An 11,620-nucleotide genomic window follows, 5' to 3' on the forward strand; every position below is an offset into this window, starting at 1 on the left:
TCAGAAAGTGTCTCCAGCTCACCTGCTCACATTTAAGAACGCTGCTGTTTTGCCTACCGGGCTTCGCCACCCTGCGCTGCTGTTGTCTCCGGTGCCCGACGCTGCTCAACCACCGGGCTTTGCTTGCTCTCGGCAGCACTGCTCCCCTGCTTCGTGCTGTTTCATGTCAGCATCATGGAGAAAACTCCTTTTAGCTTGAGCTGTTTTAACTGTGCGTGTACTCTGACAAGAGATGTTTAGGTCCACCGTGGTATTTTGTTTAAATAAATTGGGTATCTGATCATCCCTCCTGGATGATCAGCTAACTGGAGTTATTTTGTTTGTTTGGTTTTCTCTTTTGTTATTTGTCTTTCTGTGAAGTGGAGCCTTGTTAATTCTGCTCCCTGTCTCTGTAGGAGCTGCAGGGCCTAAGGTGGTGGGTTTGGTGCCTCTGGTTGTTGGTGTCTCCCTTTGTGTGCTGTGTGGTTTGGTGCACCCCTGGTTCTGAACCCTCACGTGTGTGTGAGCGATTTTGTGCCCACGTGTGATCGGGGTGCCTCCTCTTTTTGGGGTCCTCACCTTTAATGGTCCATCGCTCCACTGGTAGGCTGCAGCCCTGAACATGTCTTTTAAATAACTGTATAGGGCTCTTTTATCAGTAGTTGGTGTTTAAAATTATCTGATTGAACCACTGTTTTGAATATTGAATGTCATAATAAAGAATAATTGTTTGTAATGGAACCACATCTCCTGCTCACCAGTATAACGGACCTGAGTGCCTTCTGAGTTCTTGATACTGTGTGGGCAAAATGTATTCTTTAGGTAAAATTCCTAAGGTGGCGTTGTCATGCTCTTACTAATACTATTGATTAATGTCCTCGAAACTCTAACCACATCCTTCTCCCGCCACATGTGGAAAAAGGTTTTGTTGGCTCACATAGCCTGAGAGATTTTTTTGTGTATCTGCTGCCACCACATTGGCTGTTAAGGCCTAAATACATACTGTATATTACAGCTCACACCTTGACAACACCAAGCGTAGCTAACACATGTTTTGTTGTTGTGAATGGGGGTGTCAATTACACACAGCGCTTTATAGGAAAACCAAGTGCGTCCTGTCTACCATATCCACTTAGTGTTCTGCCATGGATATGCTTTAACTTTTGGACACAGTTCAAATATGTTTTTATTGTCAATGCATATATGGGTGTGGTACTTTTAACACTTGTAATGACAGCGGAAGCAGGAAGTTGGAAGAGCTGTAAACTGCAGGAAACTTGGGGTGCAAACAAATAGTCAAATATATGATATCCTGTGTCCTTATAGGCTCTTTTCCTTGACCTTGGTGGGAAACATCATGAGGTCAAAGAAAATAAAATGCGAAAGTCATAAGGATTTAGGAAAAAAGAACCCGTGTTCAGAGAATCCGACTCCACGTTCACTAGGCTGTGTAATTATGGTATAGATGGTCATGACGTGGATCTGCCTGGTGAAACTACAAAGTCCACGGATGAACTACACTCATCTTAGACACTTTGTCCCGACCGTGTTGTATAAACGTGGACAACTTCAGCACTAAATTCCACAAACACAATAACAGGCCTCAAATAAATAACAATCTTAATCAGCTCAGATCTGCTGTATAATAATATCCGTCAATGATCCAGCTGTGAAACTGCAAAAGGGAAATCTGTCCATAATATAACACTTGACATGACAGAAATATGTTGGACATTAAACAGATCTGATTTCTATTAACAGTAAAATAAATATATCCCTACAGCGGTGATTAATTCTCAGCCTCACTGTGAGGACGGACGGACAGTGGATCCGTAATTTACCTGTAGCTGATAAACTGTGACTGACAGCTCACCTGCCTGACGTGACAGAGAGAAGCTCCACGTTATCATTTCGCCTCCCACCACACGGATCTGCTGCTGCTGTTGTTGTTACTGTTGTGGTGCCTCGTGAGTAAAAACACACAACTCAACAACCTGGATCCTGCTGCTGTATGAAGCTGCAGGGATTTAATAAACTCAGGAAAGACTCCTACAAACAGCTGACGTTAACGTTTAGTCTAAACTCAGATGACATCCATCACTGGTGAGTCCCATTAATCCAACCTGTCATATCAGTTTATTGTACATTATCTTGTAACCATAACTTCTCTTTGTCATTAAAGGTCTTTTGTCACAATTAGGAGACAGTAAGTCATAATTGAGTAAATATGACCTTCCAAATGACGTGTTTCTTCAATACAAATACCTCCCTACTAGTTATGTTTTGAGATCATACAATTTCAATCCATCAGTTACCTGTTTAGTTGTACATGCACATAAAAACAGTTGGCTGGTGAAAGTGTCTTTTGCGTGACAATGACAAAATCATTTACTGCATATGGGCTCATAAACTGAGTTATACAATGAGATTTCTTATGAAGCCTACATCCATTTAGGTGTTATCGTAGCTTCCTGATAAGGAAGAATATTGTCTCAGGATATCGTTAGACTATCCCAGAAGTATGTTGTATGAATGTCAGAAGTCACATATTGCAAACTGATGCGAGCATGTTCATACAATACAACCTGGTATCCATGCTGGCTGTCAGTCATTCTCCTCCACTAGTGCCTGGCCTGCATTTTCCTTTCTCTGCCTGGGAACAATGAGAGTCACCAGCGACTCTGTGATGAATCTTATCTCAGCCAACACACTCGCCTCTTCACCGCACTGCAATCCAATATCACTGAATGTTTTGATCAACAACCTTTTTTTGGGGTGGTATTTCTGACAACAGCCAGGGAGAGCAGAAAGCAAGTTGAATGGTGAAGCACAGAATGGAGTTATCTGCAGTGTACATCTGTGGGAAGTTTTCATTCAAGTTATGGTAAATGGATGCAGAGAGACAGATGAGGCACAGGTAAACTCTTTCTGTCATTACTGGTTTAAAGCTTGAAACCAATAACTATCATCCACAGCTACAGCTTCCAAAAGTTTTGGAAAATTTCCAAAAACCTGCAAATACCACACTGTACTACTATATGTCTCAACACGGTCGGGGATGGTTCTGTAAGGCCTGTTAGCTGGAGCTTTTCACAGGGCCGAGCCAAGAAGACTGATTCAGAAGAAAAAATAGAATTTAACAAAGAAATATGTGCGATAATGGCAGTGAGGGGGAGAGAGGACTATCAATATTTGAGGGTGGGAGGATTGACTTGTTGAAATCCTCATTCCCACTTTTAGATCAATCTCCCCTGCAAACACACACATTCGTACAGAGACAAGGCATTTGAAATTGTTGTATCTACCAGTGTTCAAACAATATGTGATGATGCTGCGTTTGTATTGTTAAAGACGTGGCCTGGTTTACTCGCTTAGTTACTCCTTACTATGATTTGTCAGTGGCCAGGGCCTTTAATTACCTCAACTACAAAAACAGCCATTTTTTTCCTGTGTTTCCCTTTACTGGTCAGTTGATTATTCCCAATGTCAGCTGTGGCTCTTTTCATTTCACTTTAGAGGCTAGTTTCCACCGTCTCATTACGTTGGCTACCGGTGATCGCTGCTGTTCTAGACAATGCTTTTTTTCTTCTACAGCAGATGAGAAAAGAGTCGCTTTTGTCCTACTGTGTCGAGCTGAACAGAGCAGATCAGCTGTACAGGAAGTCAGAGAGAGGAACAGCTTATAGAACCCAAACAATTTTCAAAATAAAACACCGCGATTGTACATCACATCACTACATCAACGTCGACACCATGTTCTTTTTAAGTAGACAAGATATGTATGATGCTCCTGCCCCAGGCAAGGATGGACGTATTTTTAAAACACAGCAAACTATATTAAGGCTGTCTGTAGACTACAGCACAAAGTAGGAAATAACAGAACCCGGCTGAAACCTTCTGCCTCTACTAGTTGTGAGTGGAGAGGGGGAAAGAAAAGAAGAGCATAGAGATCCAATACAATCAACTTTTGGTGGGGCCAATGATAACAGCCCAGAAACATGCAGCTGCAGGGCTAAGGATTCCTGCAAAGAAAAGCACAACGCTACGCAAGCAAGGCGAACTGCATGGAGAGATAACAAACAAATCCCCAATTTATATATGTGATCTGTTTCCTATTAGAACACTGGCTTGTGGTGTAATGTTATCAAGACAAACGTGATCTAAGATTGAGGGTCACCTATTAATCAAATGTACATCAGGAGAGATGGCTGCTCTTATTGTGGTGAGAAGGAGACACAGGAAACTAAAGGCTTTCAGTGACCAATTATGTTGAATCTCTTGTAAATTTTTCTTGTGCATGCACATAACTTGACTGAATTTATTTTTGCACATACCTGGTGCTGCACGGCATGCTTTAAGCACTGCTGCAATGATGCTGAATGTGAACATTTAGCAGTGGAGGCAGGAAATTTGTCCCTTCAATATCTCCTGCATGATAATTGAGTGGTAAGTGAGTTACAGCTATGATTTATTAGTTAATCATGTGACTGACTGAAGCACCAATCATTGCAGCCACAAACAACACATTAAGTCAACAAGTGATAACACACTCAGCTGCACGTTGGTTACAGTCTGCCAGGAATACAAGACAGGTAACTATTACATGCTTAATTGCACATGAGATGAATAAAGTCTATTTCCAGAGCAGCAAAGAACTCCGGTCCACAGAATACGCTGAAATATGAGACAATATTTTTTATATTCCACCTGTGATTCAATTTGCTCGCCTTGTAAAATAAATTGGAGCGGCAAGTTCAATCTGAGTAGATTTTCAAAAACATTTGTTAAATATGGTCACATTTTTTTTTAAACATTACAATATGCTTCATGACTCACCTTGAGTTCAATCAGAAAATGCATAAATTAATTAACTTTTGCGGTGACCAGCGATAGTATCTGACAGTATCGCCATCCCTTAGTTATGCTAATGGTTGGAATTACGGGGGAGTTAAGTGGAGCTCAGCTCCCTAAAAAGGACACAAGGTTCCCTGAAAGCATACTTTGAGGCATTTAGGGGGAGCTGTAAATCATTGTCCATTTTTGTAGCTGTGGGTTGACTGTCTGTAGAATAAAGGAAAAAAAAACAATACATGTGTTCATCCCAGAGAACACAGGCTGCAGAGATAGAGATGATAACAAGCACTCTTGGTCAATTGCTTCAGTTTTCTCACTATGATGTGTTGATGTTTTTTTTTTTATCAGATTGACATGGCTGTCCATGTTACTGAAACATATCTGAGGAGACGGATGACAGACAGACCGTCATTTAGTTCAGTTGACTGATTGCTTTTAGTGACTATAAACAGATATTTGGCCTGAATGAAAGCAATGACATTGAAGAGACACAACAACAGAGAGTTTTTCTCAGTGACCCTGTAATTGACTGGACTGCCATACACCTCCATGTGCTTGTGACATGTTTAATCAACTTCTCCTATCTCCACCATAACCAGACTGGTTTCAACAGACCACTCCACAGAGACGGTCCTCCTTCTGTCTCTGAGCAGCTTCACACTGCTAGAGCAGCCTCTCTCTCCTCTGTCTTGATCCTTCTAGAACTTCTGCTGCATTTGACACAGTGAACCACCAGATCCTTCTTTCCTCCTTCAGGACCTCGGTGTCTCAGGCTCTGCTCTCTCCCTGTTCTCATCCTACCTCAACGACCTCACTTACCGGGTAACTTAGAGAGGATCTGTGTCTGAACCTTGTCCTCTCACTACTGGTGTCCCTCAAGGCTCTGTCCCAGGTCCCCTCCTCTTCTCTCTACACCAACTCTCTCGGCTCTGTCATTCACTCGCATAGCTTTTCCTACCACAGCTATGCTGATGACACCCAACTGATCCTCTCTTTTCCCTGAAACACAGGTAGCAGCACGAATCTCTGCCTGTCTGACTGACATCTCTCAGTGGATGTCCTCACACCACCTGAAAATCAACCTCGACAAGACCGAACTGCTCTTCCTTCCAGGGAAAGACTCTCCCACCCTCGACCTGACTACTACCTTCAACAACTCTGTTATCCCGACCCTGACTGCTAAGAACCTCTGTGACACTCGACAGTCAATTCTCTCTTTCTGCCAACATCACTGTAACAACACGTTCCTGTAGATACATGCTGCACAACATCAGGAGAATACGTCCTCTTCTCACTCAGAAGGCGGTGCAGGTTCTGGTCCAGATTCTGGTCCAGGTTCTGGTCCAGGCTCTGGTCCAGGCTCTGGTCATCTCACACCTAGACTACTGCAACTCCCTCCTGGCAGGTCTACCTGTTATTGCCATCCGACTTCTGCATTTCATCCAGAATGCAGCAGCTCGACTGGTCTTTAACCTCCTAAATACACTCACACTACTCCGCTCCTTCTCCTCCTCCTCCTGCTCCTTCTCCTCTTCCTCTCCCTTTACTGGTTACCAGGAGCTGCCTGCATCCATTTCAAAACATTGGTACTTGCGTACCGCGCTGCGAACAGATTGGGTCCAGTCTACATCCAGGACATGGTCAAACCTTACACCCCAGCCTGTTCACACCGCTCTGCTTCTACCAATCGGCTTGTTGCTCCTCACTGAGTTAAACACTCAACAAAATCACCACTGTTTGCTGTCCTGGCTCCTAAATGGTGGAGTGAGCTCCCCAATGACATCAGGACAGCAGAAACTCTGTACATCTTCCACCACAAACTAAAAACACACCTCTTCAAACTTTACCTTGAATAGGAAAAAAAAGAAAGAAAAGCAGCACTTTAGTAGCGCTTAAAATGGCACTTACTGATAGCACTTTGTAGTTTGGCTTTCTTGAAGAAATTGCATTTTCTTGATTGTTGTTCTGGGTTTGTACCCTCATGGTTGAAATGCACTTATTGTAAGTCACTTTGGATAAAAGTGTCAGCTAAATGTAATGTAATGTAATAGCTCCTTTAAAAGCCACTATTCAAACACTGGTTTTGCTGAACTCAAACACTGAAACGTACAGCTGTGACGTCAGACAGGGTTTAGGGTTGATCTGACCTTTGCTGTCTCTCTATGCAGTTCTCCTTGCTCAGGTGGTCTTGTGCTTTTTTTTGCAAGTATCCCTGTTTTGTTTTTTTCTTGGATCTCTACGTTGTGTTTTTTTTCACTCTCCTTCTCCCCTCACCCCAACCGGTTTAGAAAGATGGCCGTCGACCTCTGAGTCTTGTTCGGTCTGAGGTTTATTCCTGTTATAAGACAGTTGTTTTTTTGTTTTTTTTTGGGCTGTTGCTCATGTGGCAGTTGTTAAATTGTTGGGCTCCTCCCCATAATGTTGTGGGTCTGTTGTAAGGTCTTTACTGTGTTAAGTGATTTGAGATAACCTGTGTTGTGATTTGGCACCATATGTAATATAATTCTTTGAACTAAATTGAAGGACGCTTTTAACATCTAATACACCAATAGAAAGATCTAAACTGGGGTCTGTTGATGAGATATCAATATCCCTGCTGACAGTGAGGACAAGGATGAAAGTCCAGCGGTGAAGCGCAGCACCTTGTCGATTTGAATCCGTCTTACACCTGCCAACTCCATCAATAAGCTAAAGAGATTAACGCCCCGCCGGAGCTGGATGTTGCTAAATTTGAAGTGACACGGGCCAGGCTGTCTGACCCCCCCCAACAACATTTAAAAAGTTTAAAGAGGGGCTCCAGCAGCCTAAGAGAGAAAACCAAGCCTTGGCCTTTGAACCTGATGAAGCGTGGAGGGATTGAAACAGGAGAACAGTGTGCTCTGTGCTCAACTAGCTTTGATGAAGGAGGATGCTGCGAATAGAAAAAAAATTAGCTTTACCAGCAACCAACACTTCACAGACCAACTCTCACCCCTGCTTTGTCTCTGTCACCCTCCTCCCCCCATACCCAGCCCATCAATATGCTGCCCCCTTTGTGATAGTAGAGGAACACCTTCCCTCTTGAACAACAGAACTAAAATGCGCTAGTGTATTGTAGGTGGTCATGTTAGTGAAAATAGTAGTTGGTTGCCTCCATGGAATTCACATTAAATGAACAGTATTGAGTATAGATACTGCAGTTTTAGGTTCTTTGTTATTTGTCTCACTGTACAGCCTCATTTGGATTGTTTCTTTAAATGTGTTCATTTGATGTAAGCGGCTGGGATATTCAGGGTTTTCACTTTTCAACTTTTGAGCTGAAGAGTGGAAACCTTGAATTCCTAAAATCTATCAAAGATGTTGGTGTAATTGTGCTGACGGAAACATGGTGTCAAAAGGATCTCCTCCAGCCCCTTATGAAATAAAATAAAACCAGGCCAGAACAAGGCCAGAACATCAGGGGGAATCTTGGTTTGATATGAAGGAGATGTTTGCTGTCAGATCTCACCAGTAAAGCAGAGTAAATCCCACTAAACCCTGAGGATAACTGATAGGGATCTACTACATATCCCGGTGCTATTCCTATACCCGCGGTAGATTGTCCTTATTTTGAAGAAGACATGTTCGAAACTCTTTATATTTCCAAACCGAGGGAAACATGCTTTTAATTAGAGATCTGAATGTACGAACAGGAATTGAACCTGCTGGAACGGACCCGCAGGGTAATAGCCATGTGTTTGGTCAGTCTCCCCTGTTTACCACAGCAGACATCACATACCAGAACAACCTTGACTATGGAATAAATCAAAGTGGCAGGCAGGTAATATATCTGTGTCGGGCCTCAGGTCTGTACATATAGTTAACAGTTGGTTCAGAGGAACTCATTAGGAAGATTCACATACTCCTCAGCTTTTGGGTCTCCAGCAGCACTGTCAGACAGCAGTCATCCCTTTCAGACCACAGCCAAACAAATGTGTTCCTTAAAACTCTCAGGTCAAATCAGTGACACAAATCAAGAGCCCACTAAACTGTCTGAATTTAATCTGACCTACAGATGTGCCCCAGGCAGTGGAGACAAATTCATCACAACCATGAACTAACCTGACATTAACAGACTGTATGTCCAAGATCAATATGTCACTATCAAAGATGGTGTAAACAAGGACATTGATGGTATCAATTTAATATTCCATGGAGCAACTTTTAAAGTTGACCTTAAAAAGAAAAAAAAATAGAAGCTTACTAAAAGACAAAATGCTAAAAAATGTGGTGTGAAAATTTGGGCAAAGATTCAAGCCCATCCGAAAAAACTTGAGAAAAAAAGAAAATGAAAAACATCGGCATCCTACCCGCAGGAAACTAAAAGATATTCACAATGCCGTCAACCAAAACCTATTTTGGGATATGTTGAACTGCTTCAACACAAACTCAGACTTGTTTCGATCAATGTATTATAATACAATTAGACAACAAACACAACCTTGGGAAGGATTAGAAGAATTTGCCAAACAAATGAAATCACTCCAGCCAAAGAAAACAGAAATAAAAATGAAAAAATGCACCACACCAGAGATGCAGAGTGGAGTACAAGCTGTTTAATATCACATTACAGTTACAATATGGAACAAAGCCCTTATTTTCCATTTCCAAAGAGTGGACACCAGTAAGTAGCTCAGCATGTTTGCTAGTCGTTATACAAGTAAATTATTCTATAGTGCTGTTAATAAAAAAAACACTAGACTGTTGATGTGAACCCCATCTTGATTCAAAATCACATAGGTTTCCTCCCACAACACCGCAAGGGATTAGATCCTTCACACTTTAAAGGTGAACGCTATGTTTTAGTTTAAAATATTTTAAGATCAATCATAGCTATCCACAAAATTTGAAGAAATGCATATGTTGACATTGTGTCAACGACTTGTGTGTATTGGAGGCTATGTAAACAGATCAGCTGGTAAGGTTTGGCTCATAGCTTATAAGGGTAACTCACTGTATAAAGGCAGTGGTGTACTGACCGTTGGGCATACTGGAACAAACTCAAACAAAATAAAAAAAAATTAGTCAGTCAAATATTGTGTGCATACAATCTAACTTTGTAACTATCAGTTAAAGAAAAACAATTTCAGCGCTTTCCATAGATGTTTGATAGGATTCAGATCAGGACTCTAAGAAGGCCACTTCAGAAAAACCCAATGTTTAGTTTCATTTCATTCTGGCTTAATTTTGGCTTTGTGTTTTGGAGTGGAGTTTTTACAGTGGTGCATCCAGCCAGTTTGACTACAGTCCCATGAACCTTAAACGTATTAATAATATTTGCAACTGTAGTAACGGGGACATCAAGCTGCTTGGAGATGGTCGTTCTGCCTTTGCTTTTACATGCTATAATTTTCTTTCAGATCTTGTCATTCAGTGTGGTGAACACTGAATAACAGCAGAGTCACAGCAGACTGACCAATTTTCTCCTTTTTAGGCCGAATGACTGATTACAAGATTAAAGACGTCTGATACTAATTAAAGAAAACAGTACGTTTTATAATCCAATTCCTTCACATTTCTTTCCGTCGGTTACAACAAATCTGTCGAAGCCATTTAAGAATAATCTTTGTGGAAGAAGCAATAATTGATCTTTTTTTTCACACATTCTTTGCTTTACTCTGTGACAGACCAAAGGCAGGTACACACGAGAAACATTTCTATTTGATTTCTTTCACCAAAGCCTTAAAGCCAATTATTTCTGCATCTGAACAAATGGCCAAAACAAGGCCTTAAGACGAGGTCCCAGTTATAAGGGACACTTGACACCAGTTATAAACATGTTCATTACCACTGCATGCCGTGTATATCAACGACCGGGCTTTGACTCGAGATATGCATCAACAAAAATCAACAAGAAGCAAAATGTGATTCAGACTTACCTTGGTATCTGAGCAGGACTGACGCAGCCTGGGACCTCTGGCTGTGAAAGTGGATAGAGATCTGATTGCTGTGACTTCGTACTACCAACCCCCTCATCAGAATGGACTCATTGGCCAGCATGGTGTTCTCCCCGTGACCGACGTCTTCAAACACCACCTTGTCTCCCTCAGAAAGATTTACACTCATCACCTGACAAAAAACAGAGTAGGGTTTGGATTAGATTTATACATCAATCCGGATCTCGGCTATAATGTCTCTCAAGACCTGAAGCAGAAAATTAACAAAGACTGTGTACCAGGTGACGGTGATCGCCCTCCCTCATGAGCGAATAACCCTGTTTTGCTTTGCAATCACTCTTCCTTTTCACATGATTTACAATAAATCTGAAAGTCAATAAGAGTTAGGTTGTTGGCTCCACATACCCATAAAATACTGGATGTAGAGGATACTCTGTATTATTAACATATTAGCTTGTATCATAAGTAACTGCACTGTAAGGCTTGGGTATAAATCAAAAGTAAAAAATATGGGAAAACCTAAAAGGACAATGTTGAGCCTCGTGATTGTGGTGTTCATAAGCAAGATACTTGTCAGCTTGTCTCTTTCACTGGCAGCATATCTGTTGAAAAATTATATTTTTATCACAGCAGGTATATCTTTATTCAGGCGTTAAAACCGAGGCAGCGTCTTGTCTTCATGTGGCCCTCCATAGATCATATCAACTGCATCCTGTCTCACCGAGTTGGGAGATGAATCTCCTGAGAAAAGCTGATGAGGGACTCTGGAGAGATGTATTCCCACTGACAGGACACACGTGTCAGTTAACAGCATGTTCATACTATGTGAACATAAAAACTGGGTGTCAGACTATTGACAAAAATGAAGTGAA

At 41.7% G+C, this 11,620-nt stretch overlaps 1 protein-coding gene across 1 annotated transcript in view; it reads right to left on the minus strand.

Moving 5' to 3' along the window:
• The window catches only part of LOC138631596 (seizure protein 6 homolog), an 83,858-nt gene extending 72,805 nt beyond the window's left edge, over positions 1 to 11,053 (minus strand). Inside the window, exons 1-2 of the mRNA XM_069716629.1 lie at positions 11,027 to 11,053; positions 10,731 to 10,920 (exon numbers count right to left, since the gene is read on the minus strand). Of these exons, the coding sequence (XP_069572730.1) occupies positions 10,731 to 10,920; positions 11,027 to 11,053 (217 nt within the window). The remainder of the gene's footprint in view (positions 1 to 10,730; positions 10,921 to 11,026) is intronic.
• Positions 11,054 to 11,620: the final 567 nt, after the last annotated feature.

The sequence above is a fragment of the Brachyistius frenatus genome, unplaced genomic scaffold (assembly GCF_029030835.1).
Source record: "Brachyistius frenatus isolate BFR_SWC_R1_liver_20210118 unplaced genomic scaffold, ASM2903083v1 Contig_160, whole genome shotgun sequence".
In the NCBI taxonomy this organism is placed as follows: domain Eukaryota; kingdom Metazoa; phylum Chordata; class Actinopteri; family Embiotocidae; genus Brachyistius; species Brachyistius frenatus.